Raw genomic sequence first — 24,320 nt, forward strand, 5'->3', positions numbered from 1 at the left:
GAGCGGCAATGTTATTAATCTAGTGATCTCTTCCGACACCTCTACTACCATGGGCTCATAACTGGCTGAGCTAAGATTACTTATCTTTGGAGTTATTCTGATGCCCAAATATGTAAATCCCTCTGTGGCATTCACAAATGGGTGGGATACAACTGGTTTCTTCCTCTCGTTTACATTTAAAAACATAACAGATGACTTTTCTTTGTTCACTTTGAACCCAGAGATACTACCAAATTGATCGAACAACTCCATGAGAGATGGCATTGATTCTGCAAGATGTGATAAAAACACAATAGTATCATCAGCGTACATTGCTGTTTTGTGTACCATATCCCCGGTCTTAATACCATGGATTGAGGGTTGTGATCTAATCGCTATTGCTAAAGGTTCCATGGCTATTACAAAAAGTACAGGTGAAATTGGAGACCCTTGCCTTGTGCCTCGAAATAACTCAAAAGGCTGAGAGATGAGGTTATTGGTAGATACCATTGCAGAAGAATCAACAAGTAAAATTTCGACCCATCTACGGAAGTGATCACCAAATCCAAAACGCTTAAGCACCCTGAGTAGATAGGGCCATTCGACCCGGTCGAATGCCTTTTCCGCGTCGAGTGATAGTATTGCAGTCTCAGGTGACTCTTCACATTCGTGGATTATATTAAGAACGCTCCTCACATTGTGGAACCCCTGACGATTTTGCACAAAACCATTTTGGTCTCCATGTATAATGGCTGGTAGAGCCCTCTCCAGCCTCATAGCCAGAGCCTTAGCTATTATCTTTGAATCAGAATTTAAAAGTGATATGGGTCTGTAAGAACCGCTTTCGGCTGACGCTTTGCCTGGTTTTAGAATGAGGGTGATGAGAGCACTACGTAATGAAGCAGGGAGACAACCTGTTTTAAAGGATTCCAAATAAACATCTAATAAAGGGGCTATTAATTTTGCTTTAAATAGCTTGTAAATATCTATCGGAAGCCCGTCAGGACCCGAAGCCTTACCTCCTCTCATGTTTGTAATGGCATTAGAGATGTCATTGAAATTTATTTCCCTCTCCAATTCATTTTTTGTACCTTCAGAAATACAGGGAAAGACCAATCCATCCAGGAAACTGTTCTGGTTTACCAGGTCTAGTGGGCTGTCAGAATTATAAAGGGTTTTATAATATGAGACAAAGGTGTTATTATCCGTAGATAATTCTCCTCGTTCGTTCCTAATTATATTAATGGCTCTGTCAGATTCAAGTTTCTTTATCTGCCAAGCTAGCAGTTTACCCGGCTTTTCACCCTGATCATAAAACGTTTGTTTCAATCTTATTAGACCATCTTCAGCTTTAAGCATAGAAAGCTCCTCGTATTTAGCTTTAAGGGTCAATAATTCCTGTTTTTTTTTTGTGTGTGTTGAATCATCTATGATAACTTCTCTCTCTAATTCTCTAATTTTAGTGTCTAATTCATTCATTGTCTGTTTGAATTTGTTAAATTTAGAGCTGGTGAAACTTATCATTTGTCCTCTAATATATGCTTTAAAAGCTTCCCATCTAATGGCTGCCGTTGTTTGATTCGTATTTATTGAGAAGTAAAGATCAATGTGTTCTCCTACAAACTTTATAAAGTCAGAATTTTGTATCCCTTTAGGGTGTAAGCACCAATTATTAGAGCGGGTATTCACTTGCTCTACCTTGTAAAATAGTGAGGTTGGGGCATGATCTGACAAAACAATACTATCATATATACAATTAGTTACACTGGGTAGCAGAGATGAGGAAATTAAAAAATAATCAATTTGGGAGTGGGTTTTAAATACTGCTGAGTAGCATGAGAATTCCCTTTTGTTGGGGTTTTGAGTTCTCCATGGATCACAGAGATTCAGGTCTTTCATATATTGTTGTATTTTCTTGTTTGAGAGTGTGATGTGTCCATCCCTGACGAGCGGTCAAGCTTCGGGTCCAAAGCACAATTTAAGTCACCTGCCAATATTATCTTACCAGGAAGGGTGGCCATCAACAGAAATAGATTCTCAAAAAATTATGGGTTGTCATCATTAGGGCCATAAACAATAACTAAATTGATATTTTCTTTCAAGAGAGTTCCTTGAACCACCAAAAATCTACCAGCTTTATCATAAATAGTGTTGTTTACCTGGAAAGGCACTGAATTATGAATTAACACCATAACCCCTCTCGAGTGAGAAGGGCAACAGGATGCTAGCACTTTGCCTGGCCATCTCCTACATACTTTAACCAGGTCCTCTCTGAGTAAATGAGTCTCTTGGATAAACACTATCGATGACTCAAGTTGTTTAAGCCTGGTAATAACCTGTTTTAATTTAGCCAACTTTACCATTCCTCTCACATTCCAAGAAGTATATTTATAATTCTTGTTTGAAGTCATCTAATCTTAGTAATACATCAGATTGTGCAGCATAGCATCATCTTTTGGTTGTTGGTAAACCTTTGAGTATCTGTGTTGTGTTGGGAGTACACCAGTAAAATGCAACAAGTTGTGAAAAATATAAAAACACAAACAAACAACATAATATCTGCCATAAACGAATCCCCTTAGCTGTCAACCTGAACAGGACAGCCCCTCGCCCTACCCCACCCTCCTCCTGACCTTGGGGTGCAGTTAAGTGCACACACTGATCCAATGTAAACAAGGGAGCAGCTAGACCGAACCGAGCTGTCATTATAGTCAAACAAAACTAAACTAACAGGACAATTGTGTCCCCTGGCAAAAATGTATAATCTACACGAACGAGTATATAATGTTCATCACAGACTTCCTTGCAGCATAACTCTCATCCAGAAAAGCCGACATTATGGTGAACAACCACCACTTAAATAAGCAAATGAAAGCCCACTTAACGAGTGGGCGTGGCTGTTTCTCTATAAATAGTAAATGAAAAGCCCATTACATCTGAGGAGATTGAAGGAATGGTAAACTAAAGTAAACACAATAGAAAAGTCCCCACAAAAAAATAAAACAGCAAAGAATTATTTTTTTTCCTCCACTGGATTTATTTACTGGCCAATAAATCCAGCAATTTCAAATTATAGCTGTTATAGGCAGATAAAGGATTCAGCAGTTCACATTAGTTAATCTGCGAGACCTCTGTATTCTGCAAACCTTGGATAAATTTTTCGGCATCTGCTGGGGTTTCAAACTCACGCATTTGTCCATCAGACGACACTCGTAGCTTCGCTGGGTAAAGTTTACAGGATTTTACTAGAATATCGCCAGGAGCTCACAAAAAGACGTGTGCCTAGTTCAGCGCCATAACCACGACCCCCTTGAAAGTGCAGTTTGTCTAATGTTTAATAGACCGTACAACAGTGACACAATCCCCATAGACCTCCATGTTAAAATGTCCATCTTTACAGCAGAAATAAACATGTTTGCAACCTGGTACAAAAAACTGTTTTGGTCTTTATAGTTCATTTCTCTATTCCATGACACCTGTAAGGGGGAGAAGTTTATATACCTCATCAACTCTACTATTCGACTTCAAGACTTTACTGTCGCACGCTTTAAACAGGAAGTCGACTAGTTGCTGATCACATGACAGTAACAACACGGACACCTCCAAGAAGACAGGTGAGGAGTCCAGTGGATCATTGCAGCAAACTTGCAGCGGTTCATCAAGTGTGTGGAAATGCTTCACTAAAGATTAAGCCCATTCTGCCGTGACATGCAGAATATGCAAGTCAGTCCTGAAATACAGCAAATGGAAATGGAAATACAGCAGAGGAACGGTCCAAATTCTCTCAACAGCAGTCAGTTAACTACTTCACAAAATGACTTGCGCTAACAGAGAGAAGGAGGCTGCAAATCAAAAATTTGTTGGTGAATTTCAATTTCTAAAGTTATTAGACCTTTAGCTGCTATACACGGAAAAGGCTTCGGAGATGTACTTTTTGTTTTATTTCGGCTACACACCCAGCTCCTCTTATAACAGCGCACAGCACTGATAAGCGCATGTGTTTATGTTCAGTTCTGTTGTGTTCTATAAGTAGACATTGTTGCTGTGGATTGTAGAGCGTGTATTCAAAACTGTTAGCTGTATTTACAACATTGACAAAAAAGAAGAGAGAGAAAGGTGGTACTGACTTATGATGACACAGGTTTCAAGACATGAATGGAATCATACTTGGGCACAACCACAGTTGTGATTCAGTCAGACACACCCATCTGCAAACCAGATGCATGCAACACTTCTTTAAATACACCCACACATGATAAACAAACTACATATAAAGCTTGACTGGGTGTTCAAGTAATCAGCTGAGGTATGTGCCACCTACTGTACATGATACTAACGGCATATTTAAAATAGAGTATTGACATATTATCTTGTGTTAGCTCATGTTCTCTTTTCAAAGCGTTTACCTTTTCTAGTGCATATGATCAGGTCATCATTGGTCTTTAGACTGCGTGTTTATTGTGTGATTATTCCTGCTCATGATGTTTCTTCCAATTACTTGTAATGTGATCTTGTTTTACATTTCCAGTGCACTTGTTGACATTTTTAGAAACTGTTCTGACTGCTGTTTGAGACCATGATTGATTCTTTGCAACTGAAATGTAAAAATGTTTTAAAGCCTCTGGGGATGCCTTTGTTAACTATTTTACATATTGATCAATTAACCTGAAAGATCAGTGTCTTTCCATAAACACAATATTAGGCTGATGCTGTTTTCCCTCTTTATCACACGTCAATTACATGAGTTTAAATACAATTTCATTTCATTTAATGATATGGATTTTTATATTTCAGGCTGATGAGACTCTGTCATTGCTGAACGCTCCACTGTCTTCACCAGCTAACACTGTTTTTGCTGCTGTTTTTTGCAGAGCAGGCATTGCGCAGTGGGTTTGGGGCCAGATAAACAAAAGGCTAAAACTTCCTATAAACGTCCGTAAAGCTGAGGAGGTACATAACTGGGTGATAAGTCTCTTGGTCCATCACGCCACTTCTATAACACTGCATTATTTTCACAGGGCTGTTGGATTGTGTTATAATGAAAATATTGAGCTACAAGCATTTATTTATAAAAAAAAAAAAGGTTTAGTTTGTTTTTTTCACAGTCACAGTTATTCATGAGTAAATGAGAGAAACTTTTATTGTGCTTGTTGCAGACACTGGACTGTGTAACATCTTAATAATTGTATGTGTTCTCCAACTTTTTCAAGGGCCAGCTTCAGTCTTCAAGAGATGAACACCTCATCTGCCAACCTGACTGTGGTTTTACAGTATCGTGACTCCTTCACTAAAGCTGTGACCAAGAATGTGATTGTTGTGGTCATTGGGATCTCAATCAACTACATCAGTGCCAGCCTCATTCACACCTTCCGCAAACACCAGGTCAATCATTCTTATAATTTTTATGGCACAGCTGAAAGGTGTGAGTTCAGAGAAATGTATCTCTCAGGTTAGTGCTTTTGTGACTGTCGATGTCTGATAGGACCCAAAGACTGAAACTTGTTTTGATTTGTCATGTTTACAGATCTGGATTCTTGTATGTTCATCTATTATGTGTGTATCATATTGTTATCTGTATTTATTTTCTTTTATACCACTTATATTTCTTTGGGCCTCTCACTTACTAATCATTTTCTCTGTTTGCCTGCACAGGTTTTCTACACAAATCCTCGGTATATACTTTTCATTCACCTGGTGATCAACGATATGATCCAAGTGATGGTGACCCTCATTCTGTTCATCATCAGCTACACCATCTACAAACTCAATGTCTCCGTCTGTTGCACATTCGTCCTGCTTGCTGTGTTCACCACTGAAAACACTCCTCTGAACCTGGCTTGCATGGCGGTGGAGTGCTACATCGCCATCTGCTTTCCACTTCATCACGCTCGGATTTGCACCGTCAAAAAAGCTTCACTGCTGATTGGTTTAATCTGGGTGACCACCTTGTTGTCTGCTCTTCCTGATCTCTTCATTACCTTGGCTACACAGCCTCTGGATTTCTTTCACTCAAGAGTGTTTTGTCTTAGGCAAAATGTCTTCCCAAACCCCCTCATCATCAAGAAGAGGGATATCACATATTTAGTGTTTCTAGTCATAGTTTGGCTCACTATCTTTTACACATATTTTAGGATCTTGTTCACTGCAAACGCAGCTAGCAAAGATGCTAAGAAAGCCAGAAACACAATCCTCCTGCATGGGTTTCAGCTGTTGCTGTGCATGGCTTCATATGTTACTCCTCAGTTGAGCGATGCTCTGCAACGATGGCTTCCTAAGAATTACACCGACACCCTCTTTGCGATCTATATTATAGTTCGAATTCTGCCACGATCCATTAGTCCAATCATCTATGGTGTTAGAGACAATACTTTCAGGAAGTACTTGAAAAGGTATCTGTTTTGCAAAGTCAGCAAATAAACATTACAGTTAGATCCAAAAGGATAAAACCTTTGAGAACTATAAGCTTGATCCTTCACCACTACTGAGTTCCTTCAGCTACGTAACTTGCAGATGACGAAACCAAACACACGGGTGTTCTATATGTCATACATTATTATTAATTATTAATTATGATTGAGTAAGTCCAGTTGTGCCTATTCATGCAGAGGCTGTATGTCCAGTTATTTAGTTCACAATTGTTCAAGCAGGGCTGTCACAATGTTCTGTATGTTCACAGCATACAGAAAAATTGAAAAAAATTAAAAGTTTCTCTCTCTCTCTCTCTCTCACACACACACACACAAAAAAAAAAATCGAAATGGACAAAATGTGAAGGACTATAGTAAGATGAAAAGAGATACAAAATAAACATTCTGGATATAGAAAAATATAGTGAATAAATATAAATCAGCCTATGTACAACAGTGCAATGCACGGTCTCAGCTTGGGTTTACCTAGTAAGGTGCAAAGGTGCAGTAAGGTGCAGATAACTGTCAGGCCAGAGTCCTTGTGTCTTTTGTGTTAGGAAGGCAGGTGAGGTAGAGTCCCTGTGTGATAGGTGGGTTGTAGTCGGGGGGTAGGGGGATTGGGGTTGGGGGTTGGGAGAGATGGGCAGAGTTCAGCACCCTGATAGTCTGGTGGACGAAACTGTTCAACAGTCTGGTGGAACATTTTCCCCAATGGCAGGAGACTGAAGAGGGGATGTAAAGGGTAGGAAAGTGTCACCGTCAATGATGATGGCTCTGTGAGTGAGGCGGGTGCGGAAAATGTCTCTGAGGGAGGGCAGAGGGGCATCGATGATCTTGCTGGCCGTGTTCACTATGCATTGCAGTGTCTTTCGGCAGGAGACAGTGCAGCCTCCGTACCACGCAGTGATGTAGCCAGTGAGGACACCCTCAATGGTGCCCCGGTAGAATCATGACAACTTAGCAGATGATTAACTGTCATACACATAATTTGTCTAAATGAAACTTTACATAAAAAAAGAGATTCTAATTAGTCTGGATCACGTTTTAGCTGTGTGTGATTTGGGCAGTAACTGTACAAAACGTGTAAGTGTGTAATGTCCAGATTTATAGCAGAAATAAACACGTTTATTAGGTCTATATAGCAATTTTTTTCCATTCATGACAACTATGGGAGTAAAATATTTTTACAGAACTCATGTGTTTAAATTAATGTATATAAAGGCATCTTTCTGTTCCACCAGCTATACTTGAGGCAAAACACAGATAAATCTGAAAGCGTTAAGGCTGCACCAAACAAGTTACAAACTAAAATAATCAACCTCAGTTTGACACCTCTTCATAAATGAACAAAAAAACATGAAAGAATATATTTTGCCTTAAATACACAGTGGGAACAGTACATTTATTGTGACAGACTGTGTGTTTATCAAGCTGCAACTTTGAAGGCCAACGTTTAAACCAAGGAGGAAGTGTCAAAAACTGCAGTTCCTCTAATACTCACTAGAGGGTCAGAGTAAGAGTAAGCACTGGCGCATGAAGAACACGGGTCAGTTTGCCCAGTGACACTTTCCATAAAGTCTAGTCAAAATTGATAGCTGTATTTACAACACTGACAAAAAAAAGAAGAGAGAGAAAGGTGGTACTGACTTATGACGAAAAAGGTTTCAAGACATGAATGGAACCATACTTGGACACTTGGATCACAGTCGTGATTCAGTCCCATCTGCTAACCAGATGCACGTGTAACGAAGTTAATAGCATGTGTGATTCTACTTGCCACCTCTCACACTGTTTGTTTTATTAATTACAGTTTTATTTTATTGTCATTAAACGCAGCAGCCCTGCTGACTAGGGTCGTGCTTCCTGGGGAGATAGCAACAGTTTTGCTGCGCTGTCTCCCTGGTGAGTGCACACGTTGTTAGCCCCATAATTATTCTATGTTATAATGTTTTTGTAATGTTTTTGTAATGTTTTTGGCTCCCTGTCGGTTGAGCACATCCATTGTGGGAGTGACAATGTTTTTACTTGTTTGTCGCATGACTAGCATGTGGTGAGCTAGTTCATTTGTATTTTTTTTTGTTTTAGCTTCACAGTGTGAGAGTTTGAGGTTTGGGAGTTTGTGATGAGACTGACTGTATACTCTGCTGCCAGGAATAAACGGCCAGTGGCAGCACTGGTTTGGTCTTTGTTTGGTCATAATTAACACAACACATGAACACTTCCACTACACATGCAACACCTTAAACACACCCACACATGATAAACACACTACATAAAAAGCTTGACTCTTGGTGTTCAAGGAATTTCAAAGCGTTTACCTTTTCTAGTGTATATGATCAGGTCACTATTGGTCTTTAGACTGCGTGTTTATTGTGTGATTATTCCTGCTCGCGATGATTCTTCTAATTACTTGTAATGTGATCTTGTCTTACATTTCCAGTGTATTTGTTGACATTTTTAGAAACGGTTCTGACTGCTGTATGAGACCATGATGAATTTTTGCAACTGAAATGTAAAAATGTTTTAAAACCTCTGAGGATGCCTTTGTTAAATATTTTACAAATTGTTGAATTCACCGATTGATTAGTGTCTTTCCATAAACATAATACAGGGTGACACACTAAGCCAGTCCTATAACACTATATCATTTTCACAGGGTTGTTGAATTGTGTTATCATGAAAATATTGAGCTGTTATTTATCTATACAAGCATTTATCTGTAAAAAGGATTTGTTAAAGTTTTTCAGTCACTGTTATTCATCAGTAAATTAAAGTAACGTCTATTGTGCTTATTGGACTGTGTAACATCTTAATAATTGTGTGTTCTCCAACTTTTTCAAGGCTCAGCTTCAGCCTTCAAGAGATGAACACCTCATCTGCCAACCTGACTGTGGTTTTACAGTATCGAGACTCCTTCGCTAAAGCTGTGACCAAGAATGTGATTGTCGTGGTCATTGGGATCTCCATCAACTACATCAATGCCAGCCTCATTCACACCTTCCGCAAACACCAGGTCAATACTTTTTATTCTTTTTATGGCATGTCATTTGAATTCTTGTAGCTTACTGTATATAAGGGGTTGAACGACTTCCGATTTTTTAAAGTCAACTAATATGTGGTGAAAGTCAAGGTCACACATAAAAACCCAGTAGAAAGTAATGTTTTGCAACAATGAAATCTATATTCTTGACCTGAACACATATTGTATTGGTTCACACAAAAGAAGCTACTGAGCCTTTTCTGCGTAAACACTGCCAGTCTGACACTTTTAATATGCGGCTCTCACTCGGCACATGAGTTTATCATACAGTGCGATGCAGATATGTTTAGCCTATATAAATCGATACAGTGTTATTTTTACGTGATCAGCGACTAGATGACTAATCGGTACAACTCCATGTATGTACGCATCATATTTTTATCTGCATTATTTTATTTGATACCACTTGTTTGGGCCTCTCTCTGTTCATCTGTACAGATTTTCTACACAAATCCTCGGTATATACTTTTTATTCACCTGGTTGTCAACGACATGATCCAAGTGACACTGACCATCATCCTGTTCATCATCAGCTACACCATTTACAAACTCAACGTCTCTGTCTGTTGCATCTTCATCCTGCTTGCTCTGTTCACCACTGAAAACACTCCTCTGAACCTGGCTTGCATGGCGGTGGAGTGCTACATCGCCATCTGCTTACCGCTCCGTCACGTTCAGATCTGCACTGTCAAAAGAACGTTAATGCTGATTGGTTTAATCTGGGTGACCAGCATGTTGTCTGTTCTTCCTGATCTCTTCATCACCTTGGCTACACAGCCTCTGGATTTCTTTCACTCAAGAGTGTTTTGTCTGAGACAAAATGTCTTCCCAAACACCCTCATCATCAAGAAGAGGGATATCACATATTCCGTCTTTCTAGTCATAGTTTGGCTCACTATCTTTTACACGTATTTTAGGATCTTGTTCACTGCAAACGCAGCTAGCAAAGATGCTAAGAAAGCCAGAAACACAATCCTCCTGCATGGGGTCCAACTGCTGCTGTGCATGTCTACATATGTAGCGCCTCCGTTATTGAGTATTCTGCAGCGATGGCTTCCAAAGAATTACACAGATTTCATCTTTGCTTACTATGTTATTGTGCAGGTCCTGCCGCGATCCATTAGTCCAATGATTTACGGTGTACGAGACAATACTTTCAGAAAGTACTTAAAAAGGTATGTGTTGTGTAAAGTCAGCAAACATTAAGCGACCATTCAAATACTTAATTATGGAGGTCTTCCCAAGACAAAAAGCATAAAAGCTTTATACAGTTATTCCCTCAAATCTTTTTTTTGCAAGCATATGATTTTCAAACTTCAAAACAGGGGTTCAAACAGGTTACTACATGTGATTTTCAGGGCAGTCTTGAGCCCATTGAGAGGACTGAGAGGTTTTTAGGTATTTAACTTTTAGTTCATCATTGATTGTTCCTTTTATGGTTTTAATATTTTTACATTTTGTTTTTGCATTTTTATTTTGTTGGACATGTACAATGAAAATCAAGATATTCTGCTCTGTGCTATTTTATTATAAAGGGTTCCTGTATTGATTTGCATATGATCATAAGTGTTTGCTATCAGCTATTCTGATCAAAGGTCATTTTAAGAACAAAAACTGACTGGATTAGTTCCAGTCGGATAAGGAGATGTTGGATGAACTTGTTCAAGAAGCTTTTTTTTTTTATTTATTTCATATTTGTATTTTGTCTGTCATGGATTAGGATGTCAAACACCAGCGGCAGGTCATGTCAGCAGTCACTGAACTTTATTCCATGAGCTACGCAACTCTCTCTGTCTCTCTACATTTTGTTCTCTGCCAAAGAAGCGTCATCCTGCTGCCACTGCTGAGCAACAGAAGACTCTTCACATCAGTTTGAAGAGTCACTGTCCTAGTTATACTTTCATCAATAATTAATGTAGGTTTATAAACCTAACCACTCAACCAGAGATTTCTGTATTTGCACCAAGTAGCTTGTGAAAAATAACACTCAGATCAAGGCGACAGCTGTTATTTCTCTTCTGTTCTGCTGCTATTATATATTCTCCAAGTTCATTTCAGATGTGGAACCATCAAGTGTCATTTACTGTAGTGAACCGTAAACTGATTGTAGTAACTTGTATGAAAATCCCACAAACAGATTAGAAAGCAGAAAAAAACAGGTATGATACATAATAACAGGGTGTTGACGATCAGATGTTTCTGATAGATAGTTTTCCAAAGCAAGTATGAGTACAGGAATTTATTTCCACAAAATAATATCCATATACAGTACAATCAAGTTGTGGAACTATCTAGTTCATTGTTGTTAACTTTACACACATCTAGAAATGAACATTTACTGCGTCACAAATTCACACACACCCACACAATGCACATATATTTGCGGGACGAACAGTATAAAGCCACTTCACGAGCAATTCTGCAGCACAGTCGCATTATCTCCACATCAGCATCAATTATCTTCAAGGGTCAGTACTGAACTGCTTTGCTTCACACCTTAATTGAGAAATGTCTAAACATGTAGGGTTGTAAGAATGTTTTTAAATGTAGCTGAAGTATCTGTTTATATGTTTTTGATTTTTGTCTGTTCCGTTCATCAGAAGCTGACATGAATTTGACACATGGGGACAGCAACGTAACTGTGGCCTTGAATTATCGGGACACATTTGCTGCAGCTGTTGGGAAGAATGTGACTGTTGTCATTCTCGGCATCACCATCAACTACATCAATGCCACCATGATCCACACATTCAACAAGCATCATGTGTGATAAGTTGTGTTATTAGTTAGACATATTAGTAATTAAGGTATTCGCGTGTAGTACAATGTACATGAGTGCCACTTAAAAGTATTTGCGCCATTCAGAATCTTCTACATTTCTGCATAAGAATGACTCAAAACATCAGCGGATTTTCACTCAAGTCCTGGAAGTAGACAAAAGGAACCCAATCAAACAAATGAAGCAGAAAGATTATGTTTGAGTATTTGTTTATTCAGGAAAATGTGCCAGTAATACAAATCTGTAAGATGCAAAAGAAGGTAACCAGATGTCAGTACCTGGTGGCTTTAACCACTCTTCTGTAGAACGACTAGTGTTTTTGGGGTAGTTGTCTTACTGCATGACCTAGTCTCTCTTAAGGTTCAGCTCATGGACAGATGTCCTAACATTTTCTTTTTGAATTTGCTGGTATAATTAAGAATCTATGGACACTATTGTAATTCAGCGTTCACGTGATGGAAGATTCATAAACATAACCATTAACCAAAGTGAGAGAAGGCTTTAGTTGCTTATAAGTTACCCTGGATTCCTTTGTGACCTCTCAGACTAATCTGGTTCTTTCTTTTGTGGTGATCTTTAAACCACCCCTGTGAAGGAGTTGTCTTAAATCTGTCTCACTGTGGATTTGTAGATTCCCAAGATATGAATAAACAAATACTAAAAGTATAATATGTTATTTTCATTAGTTTAAACTGGATTCTCTTCGTCTACATTCGTGACTTGTGTGAAAAACCTCTGATGTTTTGATAAACAGTTTTGCAGAAATACTGAAAATTCTGTTGGGTAAAAATAATATTAAGCAGCACTCTTTTCTTTCTTCTATTCTCTTCTCATATCTACAGTTCTTACTGTCAGTGGTTTTGTTGCTGGGCAAAATTTAGGATGGCTATATTATAACAGAGACTTTTATTACAGTGTCAGTTCAACAACGTATCAAATGTAAAAACCATTTAACAACCCCACCTTAGAATTTTGGAAATGCATTTAGTTTTCAAAATATGAAAAACTGTCCAACTAATGGTGGTGCAGAGGTCGATGAACAAACACTGCTGATCATATCGTGGCATGCTTACAGACAGATGTGGATGCATTCTGTGCTCTAACTCCCAATTCTGTCGATCATTTCAGATCTTCAAGTTGAACCCTCGCTATATCCTTTTTATCCACCTGGTGACGAACGACATGATCCAGCTGACAATGAGCATTTCCCTCTTCATCTTGGCCTACATCTTCCGAACCCTCTACGTCCCCTTCTGTGTGCTTCTCATCTTGCCGACCATCTTCACCACACAAAACACTCCTCTGAACCTGGCTTTCATGGCAGCAGAGTGCTACATATGTGTGTGTGTTCCACTTCACTACAACTACATATGTACAGTCAAAAGAACATATATTGCCGTTGGTATAACCTGGGCACTGAGTTCCCTCTCTGCCCTGCCAGATGTCTTCATCCTCTTGGCCACTGAACAGCTGCAGTTCTTACATTCAAGAGTTTACTGCAGCAGAGACAGTGTGTTTAGGAGCATCTACAGCATAAAGAAGAGGGATGTATCCAACATACTGTTTCTGGTTGTGGTTTGGCTCACGCTGTTCTACACTTACTTCAGAATTATATTTGTGGCTAAAGCTGCAAATGCAGATGCTAAAAAGGCAAGAAACACCATCCTGCTTCATGGATTTCAGGTGCTGCTGTGTATGACGGTCTATGTGCAACCAATGTTGATCCAGTTCCTTGTGTCCTTGCTACCTGCAGCACTACATTCTATAAACTTCTCCTCTTTTATTATATTCCAAATCCTTCCTCGCTTTATAAGTCCTATTGTTTACGGGTTACGTGACAAGACTTTCAGAAAGTATTTGAGAAGGTATCTGTTTATTGTTAACAGTGTTAACGCTGAAGATGCCTTCTTAAAATAGCTCTCAAAATATTTCTCATTATGTTGCCATGTAATCTAGCATTTATTCCCATCTGACACCAAAATATCAAATAGAAACCTGATTAGTACAGGGAATTACTCATAGTTATTGTCTCAATCAGCAGCTACTGTTTATTCAATGTCCTCTGGCGCCATCAGATAATTAACATTACCAATCAGTTTGTAAAAGTTAAGCTGTCTTCTTTAAAGCTGCGGTTGTCATAGCTTCACTATAATTAAATTATTATCGTTGGTGATCTGGCTACACAGACTGTCTGAGAATAAAGGAGTTTCACATTCCTTACAAATGTGGAAATTAGGTTGCGTCACAGTTTACAGATAGACTGTAGCACGGTTAAAAAAAAAAGTTCATCTCTACACAGTATTAAGTTTCTCTGTATTTTCAACTATATCCTGAGTGGCACAATACAATGTGGAATTTCAGAAAACTGTACCCGATTTTTTTAATTCTTTCTGCCTCAGTTTTAGTGGCCCAGCCTGTGCAGTGATCCAACTTAGACCAATCTCCAATTTAGACCTTATTTCAGCACAACATTATTATCATAGTCTGGTCTTTTAATTAACTTTGTGTGCATCAACTCAATAAACAAAGTAATGTTGTTGTTTTGCATATTATCATCGTTATTATACCTTTGAGCTATATGGTTTAAACCTGCAATGTGGAGTGTTTGTCTGCCTCTTCTGGCAGAGAGAGGAATTACACAAGCCTAAAAAAAATGTGCTTAACAGATCTGAAAAGGACAGTTCCAGGACAATAATCTATTATTTAATGTAATTGCTGCATAAGCTACTGTCTAAATTTTACAAAGGCTGCACCGGTTTCTGGTTGTTTACACAACGAGCAAGTTTCAGTAGGAGGTTCCTATTTAAACCTCAAATTTCCCACCAGTCCCCTAGAACTGAAGAAGCTACTCGGATGAGTGGTGAAACATCTTCTCCCAAAAAAAAAAAAAAAACCTCTACAGGTCCAGTTGCCTTTTTTAAACCTTTTTTGGATATACCATGACCTGGGAGACAGAGAACCTTCACAGACAACAATAGAAGACGGATGAGATGGAGAAGGTTTCAGAAAGGAGGCATCTATGGATAGAACCTAAAGATCTATCCACATATAAAACTATTTTCACTAAGGGCTGCACGACTTCAGATTTTTTAAATTTGACTGTTATGTGATGAAAGTTAAGTCGTCAACGACTAGTCTCTGATGACGTCACTAACAAAATCGCAGTAGAAAGTAATGCTTTCAAACAATGAAATCTATATTCTTGCCCTGAATACATATGCTAAGATCAGACAGTTAATGCGCTACATAATGTGTGCTGCAGATATGTATGGCCTGTATAAAAACAGGCTGCAACTCAGGACCATCAATAGCCCCGCTTGCTGTTTTTTTACACTGCCCTCTGCTTGAAAAGAAAATACTTTCAACCAGAGGTTGCGCTAGACTTTTTCGTTGTCCGTCATTTTGACTGACAGGGTCATAAAAATCCCGTCATAATCTATTTTTACCCGTCATTTTAATTTTTTAAAATAACAATAAAGACATATTCAATAGCATTTAATTTTCATTAAAGTTTCATTAACTTTAAGTACTTTTTTCAGAACAGTATTGACTTTAAATGGTAACAAAAAACAACAACAACAACAAAAAAAAGGTTTCGGCTGCCGACAGTCAATGCTGCCGACACGTCTTGTCCATACTCGGAACGGGACTGCTAGCGTAAACAGCTCTTAGACCGTACCGCAGGGTTGAAATGCTTCGGTGGTATGCAAATTCCATTTTGGTAGCCGTTAGCCACATAGACATATATACATCTATATTGTATAGACATATATACACTATAGATGTATATATGTCTATACAATACAGATGTATATATGTCTATGGTTAGCCGAGCTCTGACGTGTGCATCACAATAATCAGTGTACCAGGAAATCGTGCACCGACAAAAGTTCCATGATGTTTGGAACCCAAAAACTGCGATGAGAGACAAGAGCCAATCAATAAGGTCACTCGCCACCAAGTGGTCAGGGATGTGAACTGCAATCTGTCAAAATGACGGATGACCTTCAGATTTTTCCGTCACATTTTTTAAAAAACCGTCAATGACGGAAAATATTCGGTTAACGCGACCCCTGCTTTCAACATCCACACTGCTCCATCTGGGTTCACTTGACACTCCCACTATTAGCATCGTGGATAAACTTATGCATTTCGCGTCACCAAAGTTTTTTTCTTCATTCACTGGTCTCTGGTTACCATATTACTGCTAGTCTCTTCTTGTGTGTACAAAGAAATACACAAATTACAAATGAAACCAAGGTTCTATGATTTCACAGTTTCTGACAGTCGAACAATGAAACTAATGGTGGTTCCTACTACAAGTGACAAAAGCTACAACTCAGCCAGCATTGCCAGCACCATAGAGACAGAGTCAATGACTATTTATACAACGGGAACGGGTGAAGCAGCCAGATACAATTGGTTGGCGCTTCACCGCGATAGTGGAGCGACAAAAAAAAGTTGAAGCCAGCTCATGCTGCATCTCTCACCCGACACATAGCAACAAGTGTCCGATGTCAGCCTGTTGCGACATATCATCGACTTCCATTGAAAATGTGTGGTAGCCTGTTGCTCTCTTGCTGCTAGTGTGAACATCGCATAAGAAGTATCTAGTAGTGATAATCCTTAGCCGTACAGGACAGCCTGCACTTTCTAAATATATATAATTATTTACAGGTAACACTTCTTCTGTAATTTCATACTTTTGTTCAAAATTTAGAACTTACAAATTATTGAGGTTTCGTGTTTTAGTTTTCTTGACTGCGTCCAGGGAAAATGTGTTAGAAAATATGGTCAGTGTAATCGTTTACACCAGTTAATTCTGACTGAGTTTCAGCAAGCAGAGGTCCAGTTCCCTAAAGACAACTAACTCATTAGCATTGACATCATTTCTAACATGCATCAACCTTCTTTCTTCTTTATAAAATAACTTCCCACTCATTTCCAGACAGTCAGAGTGGAAACCTGAGGTAAGATGGTCTGTCATTCTGTTGTTCTCATTCTTCGTTATCACACTATAGTGTAGTATTTCAGTATCCTTTTATGTGCATGTACATATGTTTGGTACTTTTTCTCCAACAATGATAATTTTTTTTAAAACTCCTAAATTAATCATTACAAATGATTGTTATATTTCATACTTGTTCACGTAGCATTTGAACGTTTTAAATACCAGTTTTTGATGCAAATAAACACACATTAAAAGTTCTGAACATTAAAGTCTTATATATCTTTCTCTCTTCTGTAAAAGATGTTTGCAGGATCCTTAGATCATCTCCATGAATTCCTCGTCTGACTTTAATGCGTCGAGCAGCCTGAGTTATCGAGACTCCTCAAGCACAGCTGTGGTCAAAAATGTGATAGTTCTGTCTCTTGGGATTACCATTAACTATATCAATGGTACACTGATTCACACCTTCAGAAAACACCAGGTGAGAAATTAATATAATTATTGTTGTTGTGATTAGTGTGAAATCATCATTGACTAATCTCAGTAGAAGGAGAAGTTGAAGAGATTCAACTAATAAAAGAAAGATGTTTGTTCTTCCTTTCAGATATTTTATATGAATCCTCGCTACATCCTTTTCATCAATCTGGTGGTGAATGATATGATCCAGCTGACAACAACTATCAGCCTCTTTGTCTTGAGTTATGTCTTCTACAAAATTCATGCTTCCCTCTGCTGCCTCATTATTACCTTTGCTGTCTTCACTACCTTCAACACTCCATTAAATTTAGCTGTCATGGCAGTGGAGTGCTACGTTGCCATCTGTTTGCCGCTGCAGCACGGACAGCTATGTACCATCAAAAGAACATGTTTTCTGATAGGCTGTGTTTGGGCTTTGAGTGCAGTATCAACTCTAACAGACATCTTTATTATTCTGGCAAAAGAACCTGCACGATTTTACTCCACAATTTTTTGTGAGAGGGATAACCTGTTCCGAGACCAAATAAATCTAAAAAAGAGGGAGGTTTCTTACATAATGTACCTAATTGTTGTTTGGATCACGCTCTTCTTCACCTATTTCAAGATCTTCTTTGCAGCTAAAGCAGCAGATGGAGATGCAAAGAAGGCCAGGAACACAATCCTGCTTCACGGCTTTCAGCTTCTGTTGTGTATGTTAACCTATATAGCCCATGAGATAATAACGGCTCTAGTTTACTGGTTTCCAAAATATTATGTCCAGGTAGTTTTTGTTTGCTATATCATCATCCAGATTCTTCCCAGGTTTATTAGTCCGATTGTTTACGGGCTACGAGACAAGACATTTAGACTGTATTTGAAAAAGTATCTGTTGTGTTCTGTGTGAACAAGAAACACTCTATAGACTGACACACAAAAAAAATAGAGTTAACAGGTCATGACTTTTCAGAGTTAAAGTGGACAAGAACGAGTACATTTTATCGGACCTTGCTCAAATTTCTTTTGCCCTCTGTGTTCCCAAATACAAGGATGTAATTTCACCCTATTAGGATGTGCAAAACTCAGACCTTCTTATTGTACTGTCGACTGCAGGTTTCTAATGTAAAATACCTTTTCATTTATTTATTTATGATGAGTGCTGGCACATTGCTGCTTTATTATTTATAAAGTATCTATCTATCTATCTATCTATCTATCTATCTATCTATCTATCGAATGCACTACAATGGGTAAGGATTTTGCATTTGAACTCATTTCCATATGTTTCTTCATTTCATTTACTTATTCTAAAACCACACGATACATTTGACCTATATCTTGCTGTGTTTTCTTGCTGTATTTCTCTGAGTGTAGTTGTTTTCCCATTAGAAACAATGTTAATTATATTAGTTAGAAAACATGGGTGACTGTTTCATCTCACTGTATCTTCCTTTAGCTGTTTGATGAGGTTACTTGGTGTAAAGCGCTAACATGTACACCACATGGGTCTGGAGGTGGTTATTGCTGTTTCTCTTTCTCACTCCTGTATGTTAATCCTAACGGCAATACAGCCGGTATATTATTACGCATAGTTGACATTGCACTGAATCACAAGGATAAACCTTAAAGACAAAGTCAGAGGATTGTCAGGACCATCAGACTTTAGTCCTCCGAGCACACTGGATATCAGTGCCTAATTCCACAGATATTCAACCAACCGTTGTCGTCAGTTTCCATTTTCTTTCATGTTTGTGAGCTTGTACAGAATTTCATGTCAGATTCGGGACACAAAACTTACAAGGCACACAATTTTAAGGCTGCCTTAATGCACTGAAGTCTCACATGCAACATTAAACCGTTGACTGTTCCTGATCCCATGAAATTCACATAACGTAACTATTACATATTGAAATATGTCAAAGGCTTATTTTATCTACTGTATATGAACTATTTTACCTTGTTTTTCTGTTATCGACATAGGATGTACTGATATTTAGAGTAGTAATAGCATTATAAAGATTTTGATTAACAAGGTTTGAACGTTGCTCTGCTGTCAAATATGAATTATAATGCACTGAGAACTTTTACTACTGTGAAAGAACTTGCTTGCAGCTCATATTTACAGTGGCTTAGGTATAAATTAATAATATGCATGTAAATACACAGTATATGCTTCTCCCCAAAAAGCAATCAAGTTCATCCTTAAGACACACAAAGGCTAAATAAAGTGAAATGTTTCTGAGTGGCCTCAACTGCCGCTGTCTTGTTTTATCTGAAAACAGTGAAAAATCCAAAAATATTACTATTACTACATTATATTATCTTCTATATTTATTTTAATACCAACTGTTTTATTTTATTTTCTGCCACTGTTCCAGGTGTGTCATATAATTACTTTATAAATATTTACACATCATCTTTTCCTCCGTCCAGTTCAGATTCGGTTTAACTGATTTGAGAGAGTCAGTCAAATAAAAAGATGCAGATTTGTTACAGCATGGAGGATTTACTACTTAGAACTGCTATAAGCATTGGAACCTGGTGAAATAAAGTGATGCTTTGTGCTAATAATAATAACACTGAGCACTGTGCAACTGATAATCTGCCATTCATGTTTAGTCAAGCTGAAAAGATCCCCAGTGGATTCACATGCGTAGTTAATCGGTACAGTCCTAACAAAAGAGGTGTGTAACAGGAACCCTTCCATGTTTAGTGTTAAAGAACAGAGGCAGATTGAATTCCAGCTATGTGAGCATCTGAACACTACCAGCATGGTTGGAATAAATAAAAAGGAATTATACTGAAAAAACACCAAAAAACACTATCAACACCGAAACAGCAAACAAAGTTAGGATTAGAAAAGGAGTGAATATTAGCCTTGAATTCACCAGACTACACAAGCGTGCTTCACTCAGTGTCTACAAAGGAACGATTAATGCAGAGGTCAGACAGATTCTCAGTAAGCATCCTTAAAAGGAAAAAAATTAACATTTTAAGAAAGGGTTTTTTTGTTTGTTTTTTTAATAGTGAAGCAAGAAGACTCATATTAACCTTATTCCTGTAATTAAGTTCAGCGGTGAGCCTAGCTTAGCATAGAGGAAAAACAAAGGAGGAAACACTCTGGGGCTCAGCTCACGGCTAAAACCCACCAGGACCTATATAACTCAATGTCGTGTACCTAGTTTTATTCATCTGCACTCAAAAAAAGTTCAAATCAATTAATTATTTATTCATCTGTCTGGAGCTGTTCCTTTAAGATGACGACAGGAACACACACACACACACAAAATAGTCCAAAAAGTGTTGTCTCCCAATCAATATAAGTTCCTCAACCCCCTCAGCAGAGTGGTGTAATGTGACATCCACCTGGGTAAGTGCAGTCTCTTCCTGGTTATGGTTATTATTGAGTGTGTGCTGTTATATTTATCTTTTAATTATGTCATTATATGTAATATGTACTTTTTCTGTGATTTTGAAACATTACCACAGAAAATGAAAGTTCCCTGTAACCTACTGGCTGTTTAGTATAATGGTGGTGGTCGTTCTAAAGGGCTTGTACTTGTACTTATTACCCTAGACAAAGCTCCGCCATTGTACTCAGAAACAGCTTCTAGAGTTTAAGAAACTGAACAGTTTGGAAGGAAGTAAATCACAAGTCTTGTTTTTAAGCAATAATATCAAATGTATTACAGATATCAGTGTGTCTCAGGGCGCTGTGGCTTTTGTCCTAAATTCTTTTTAAGCTTGTGACAAAATAATCTGTTTCTGTTCCTCTCGGACAGGAAGGATCTTGTCATGTCGGACACAAATCTGTCATCCATCAATGGTTCTTTTAGTGCAGCAGGGAGTCAACGGGACAGCTTTACCACAGTTTTGACCAAAAACATGATCGTCGCAGCCCTCTGCATCTCCATTAACTACATCAATGGTATTCTGCTCCACACCTTCAGAAAGCACCAGGTCTGAACTTTTGCATTGATTACGTGTACAATGTGTGAAAAATCAGGATCCCAAGACATGTTCATTCTCTTTGCCTCGTCAAATCCCCTCATAACCAGCTTTTCTGAATTTATTTCTACGGCTACAATGAATCAGTTATCAGAAAGAATTAGAGATAGACTGGCCAAGAGAAAATGGTGTGCCTTGTCTCATTTAAATGTCTAGAGTGATAGCAGGTTAAAAGAAAGCAGTTTATCAGTTTGAAGCAAAGAAACTACTTTTAAAAAATGGATAGATAATATTCATCTGGTTTATCTCCATGTTTCAGATGTTTATGTTCTCCGTTTTGTAACTCGGTCACATTCAGTAAAATCATTCTTGCTTACCATATAATAATTATAATAATAATTTATACTGTATTGATCCCACATGGGGAAATAATTTTCTTGCATTTGACCCTGCCTCTTTTGTGCCAAGCCCAGGGAGCAAGTGATGGCTGGGCTGCTTGCTCAAGGCACCTAAACCATGGACATGGGGCAGCCAAACCGTGACCCTTCGGTTCCAAGGCTGCTTCTCTAACCCCTACTCTACATTTCCCCAAATAGATTACAGACATCATTATGTGTAGAAATCCTCCAGTAAGACCATAGCTGGTCTTACAGTAGTGTAACATGTCTATTACAGCTGACTGCGTGCTTTTATTGCCATGTGGTTAACTATTACCTTCTTTGTGCTGTTGTCGGAACAACTGCAGTAGAAAAAATGTTATACCTACCTGAATAATCTAATTAAAACTAAAAGTATATTTTCCTTCTCTTCCTCTCCTGCGTTATCTCACAGATCTTCAACTCCAGCCCCCGTTACATTCTGTTCATCCACCTGGTGATCAACGACATGATACAGCTGATCCTGGCAACTCTTCTCCACATCATCAGCTACGCCCTGCACACGATCACTGTGCATTTCTGCCTCATCTTGCTCATCGTTACCATCATCGCCACCCTCAACACCCCACTAAACCTGGCCTGCATGGCAATCGAGTGCTACATCGCCGTCTGCATGCCCCTCCGTCATGGACAGATCTGCACGGTGAAGAAAACCTATCTTCTGATTGGTTTGATCTGGGCTGCAGGTTCTCTCTCCATCCTGCCAGACCTGTTCATCCTTGTGGCTACGGAGCCTCTGCACTTCTTTCACTCTAAAGTGTTATGTAGCAGAGATTACGTGTTCAGAAGCACATACAGCCTGAAGAAAAGGGACGCCTCACACATTGTTTGTCTTGTCCTGGTTTGGCTCACACTTTTATACACTTACTTAAGGATTTTATTTGCAGCCAAGGGAGCGACTGTGGCCGTTAAAAAAGCCAGAAACACCATCCTCCTTCATGGTTTTCAACTGCTGTTATGTATGCTCATCTATGTGAGGCCCATGTTTGAAGAAGGTCTGATCCTCTTGTTGCCAAAACAGTACCGGGCCATACGCTTTGCTAACTACGTCATTGTCCAGATTCTGCCACGGTTTGTTAGTCCCATTGTATACGGACTGCGAGACCAGACCTTCAGGAGATATGTGAGCAGGTACCTGCTGTGTAAAGTCAGAAGCAACCACCCAGAAAATGTCCCCAATGTCTCCAAAATCAGGCCTTCTGTCAAAGTGCAGTAAAAGTCTCTTCATTTCAGACCACGCTCTCAGACCACTCTAAATAAATAAATGAATTCCATTGAATAGATCAAATGTAGAGGCAAAAGTTAAAAAATGTTCTGGTTTCTTCACAAAAAAAAATAAATAAATAAATATCACTAAGATTAATCAAAAACTTACACAGTACATGAACACACAGCAATTTGTATAATTGACATGATAAGCCACGTTATTTAGCCTGCTCACGCTTTATGTCCATATATTGTTTGTTGCTGAGCCAATGAATTGATTAGTCGATTGAAAATAAAATGTGATCATTGTAACAACACTTACATTTACTCTCAGATGTAAAATCTTTGCTGTTTTAATGTCTTTGTGTTTAATGTGTATATTAATTATTTTCTGATATTACACTCGTTGTGTATTGGTTAAACAAATAAAAAAAAAAACATTCCAAATGAAAGCCTTTAAATTAAATAATAATAAAATAACAAGAGAAATTGAAGCAGTGACATAGTGACGTCTAAAGATGCATCATAAATCACAGTAACTTGATGCACAATGATTTATCAGATTCAACGCTGTGTTTAAACCATGCCACTGAATTAGCTCTTAAACTGGTTCAGTTCAGTTCTTGGAAGTTTGTTGTAATTGTTTCTATCCGTTTTAAACAGAGACACATTAATCAAAGATACACAAACATAAGTAAAAAGATGATAGATTGCATCAACTATGTTTTTAGTCTGTATTACAGATATTATTTTCTCTCAAATACAGGGGTTGCCCAACTGCTCTGAACACTTAGAAAATTACTTTTGTGAACCGAAACTGTCAGTGTGAGGTCTTTATATACAGTGGGGAAAATAAGTATTTGATACACCGCAGATTTTGCAAGTTTTCCCCCTTATAAAGAATGGAGAGGTCTGTAATTTTCATCATAGGTACACTTCAACTGTGAGAGACAGAATCTAAAATAAAAATCCAGAAAATCACATTGTATGATTTTTAAATAATTAATTTGCATTATATTGCATGAAATAAGTATTTGATACACTAGAAAAACAGAACTTAATATTTAGTACAGATCCAATTACAGAGATCAAACGTTTCCTATAGTTCTTGACCAGGTTT

General features: G+C 38.3%; 5 protein-coding genes across 5 annotated transcripts; all 5 read left to right on the top strand.

Moving 5' to 3' along the window:
* Positions 1-2,634: 2,634 nt before the first annotated feature.
* On the top strand, positions 2,635-6,757 carry LOC311486499 (odorant receptor 131-2-like). The gene is made up of 2 exons (XM_084542369.1): positions 2,635-5,361; positions 5,632-6,757. Exons 1-2 carry the CDS (start codon positions 5,167-5,169, stop codon positions 6,394-6,396), a joined length of 960 nt encoding a protein of 319 aa, XP_084398495.1. The 5' UTR covers positions 2,635-5,166; the 3' UTR covers positions 6,397-6,757.
* A 1,085-nt stretch (positions 6,758-7,842) lies between these two features.
* LOC311487021 (odorant receptor 131-2-like) lies at positions 7,843-12,193 on the top strand. Its single transcript, XM_084543107.1, has 2 exons — positions 7,843-9,399; positions 9,865-12,193. The coding sequence occupies exons 1-2, from the start codon at positions 9,250-9,252 to the stop codon at positions 10,630-10,632; spliced, it is 918 nt and encodes a 305-aa protein (XP_084399233.1). The 5' UTR covers positions 7,843-9,249; the 3' UTR covers positions 10,633-12,193.
* An 844-nt stretch (positions 12,194-13,037) lies between these two features.
* On the top strand, positions 13,038-14,768 carry LOC311487023 (odorant receptor 131-2-like). Its single transcript, XM_084543109.1, has one exon. The coding sequence runs from the start codon at positions 13,271-13,273 to the stop codon at positions 14,120-14,122; it is 852 nt and encodes a 283-aa protein (XP_084399235.1). The 5' UTR covers positions 13,038-13,270; the 3' UTR covers positions 14,123-14,768.
* Positions 14,769-17,484: 2,716 nt separating this feature from the next.
* LOC311487022 (odorant receptor 131-2-like) lies at positions 17,485-18,955 on the top strand (the record flags this gene model as incomplete). The annotated part of the gene is made up of 2 exons (XM_084543108.1): positions 17,485-17,637; positions 17,761-18,955. 2 exons carry the CDS (start codon positions 17,485-17,487, stop codon positions 18,514-18,516), a joined length of 909 nt encoding a protein of 302 aa, XP_084399234.1. The 3' UTR covers positions 18,517-18,955.
* A 2,179-nt stretch (positions 18,956-21,134) lies between these two features.
* Positions 21,135-23,421, top strand: LOC311487020 (odorant receptor 131-2-like). The gene is made up of 2 exons (XM_084543106.1): positions 21,135-21,569; positions 22,389-23,421. The coding sequence occupies exons 1-2, from the start codon at positions 21,405-21,407 to the stop codon at positions 23,208-23,210; spliced, it is 987 nt and encodes a 328-aa protein (XP_084399232.1). The 5' UTR covers positions 21,135-21,404; the 3' UTR covers positions 23,211-23,421.
* Positions 23,422-24,320: the final 899 nt, after the last annotated feature.

Source organism: Chelon labrosus (genome assembly GCF_963514085.1).
Source record: "Chelon labrosus genome assembly, chromosome: 4".
In the NCBI taxonomy this organism is placed as follows: Eukaryota; Metazoa; Chordata; class Actinopteri; order Mugiliformes; family Mugilidae; genus Chelon; species Chelon labrosus.

What these genes read in the sequence shown, in the direction of transcription:
- LOC311486499 (XM_084542369.1), top strand. Translation starts at nt 5,167, where the DNA reads ATGTGTTCTCCAACTTTTTCAAGGGCCAGCTTCAGTCTTCAAGAGATG. An exon ending in ACACCTTCCGCAAACACCAG is followed by an intron (nt 5,362 to 5,631) that starts GTCAATCATTCT and finishes TTGCCTGCACAG; the next exon opens with GTTTTCTACACAAATCCTCG.
- LOC311487021 (XM_084543107.1), top strand. Translation starts at nt 9,250, where the DNA reads ATGAACACCTCATCTGCCAACCTGACTGTGGTTTTACAGTATCGAGAC. An exon ending in ACACCTTCCGCAAACACCAG is followed by an intron (nt 9,400 to 9,864) that starts GTCAATACTTTT and finishes TCATCTGTACAG; the next exon opens with ATTTTCTACACAAATCCTCG.
- LOC311487023 (XM_084543109.1), top strand. Translation starts at nt 13,271, where the DNA reads ATGCTTACAGACAGATGTGGATGCATTCTGTGCTCTAACTCCCAATTC.
- LOC311487020 (XM_084543106.1), top strand. Translation starts at nt 21,405, where the DNA reads ATGTCGGACACAAATCTGTCATCCATCAATGGTTCTTTTAGTGCAGCA. An exon ending in ACACCTTCAGAAAGCACCAG is followed by an intron (nt 21,570 to 22,388) that starts GTCTGAACTTTT and finishes GTTATCTCACAG; the next exon opens with ATCTTCAACTCCAGCCCCCG.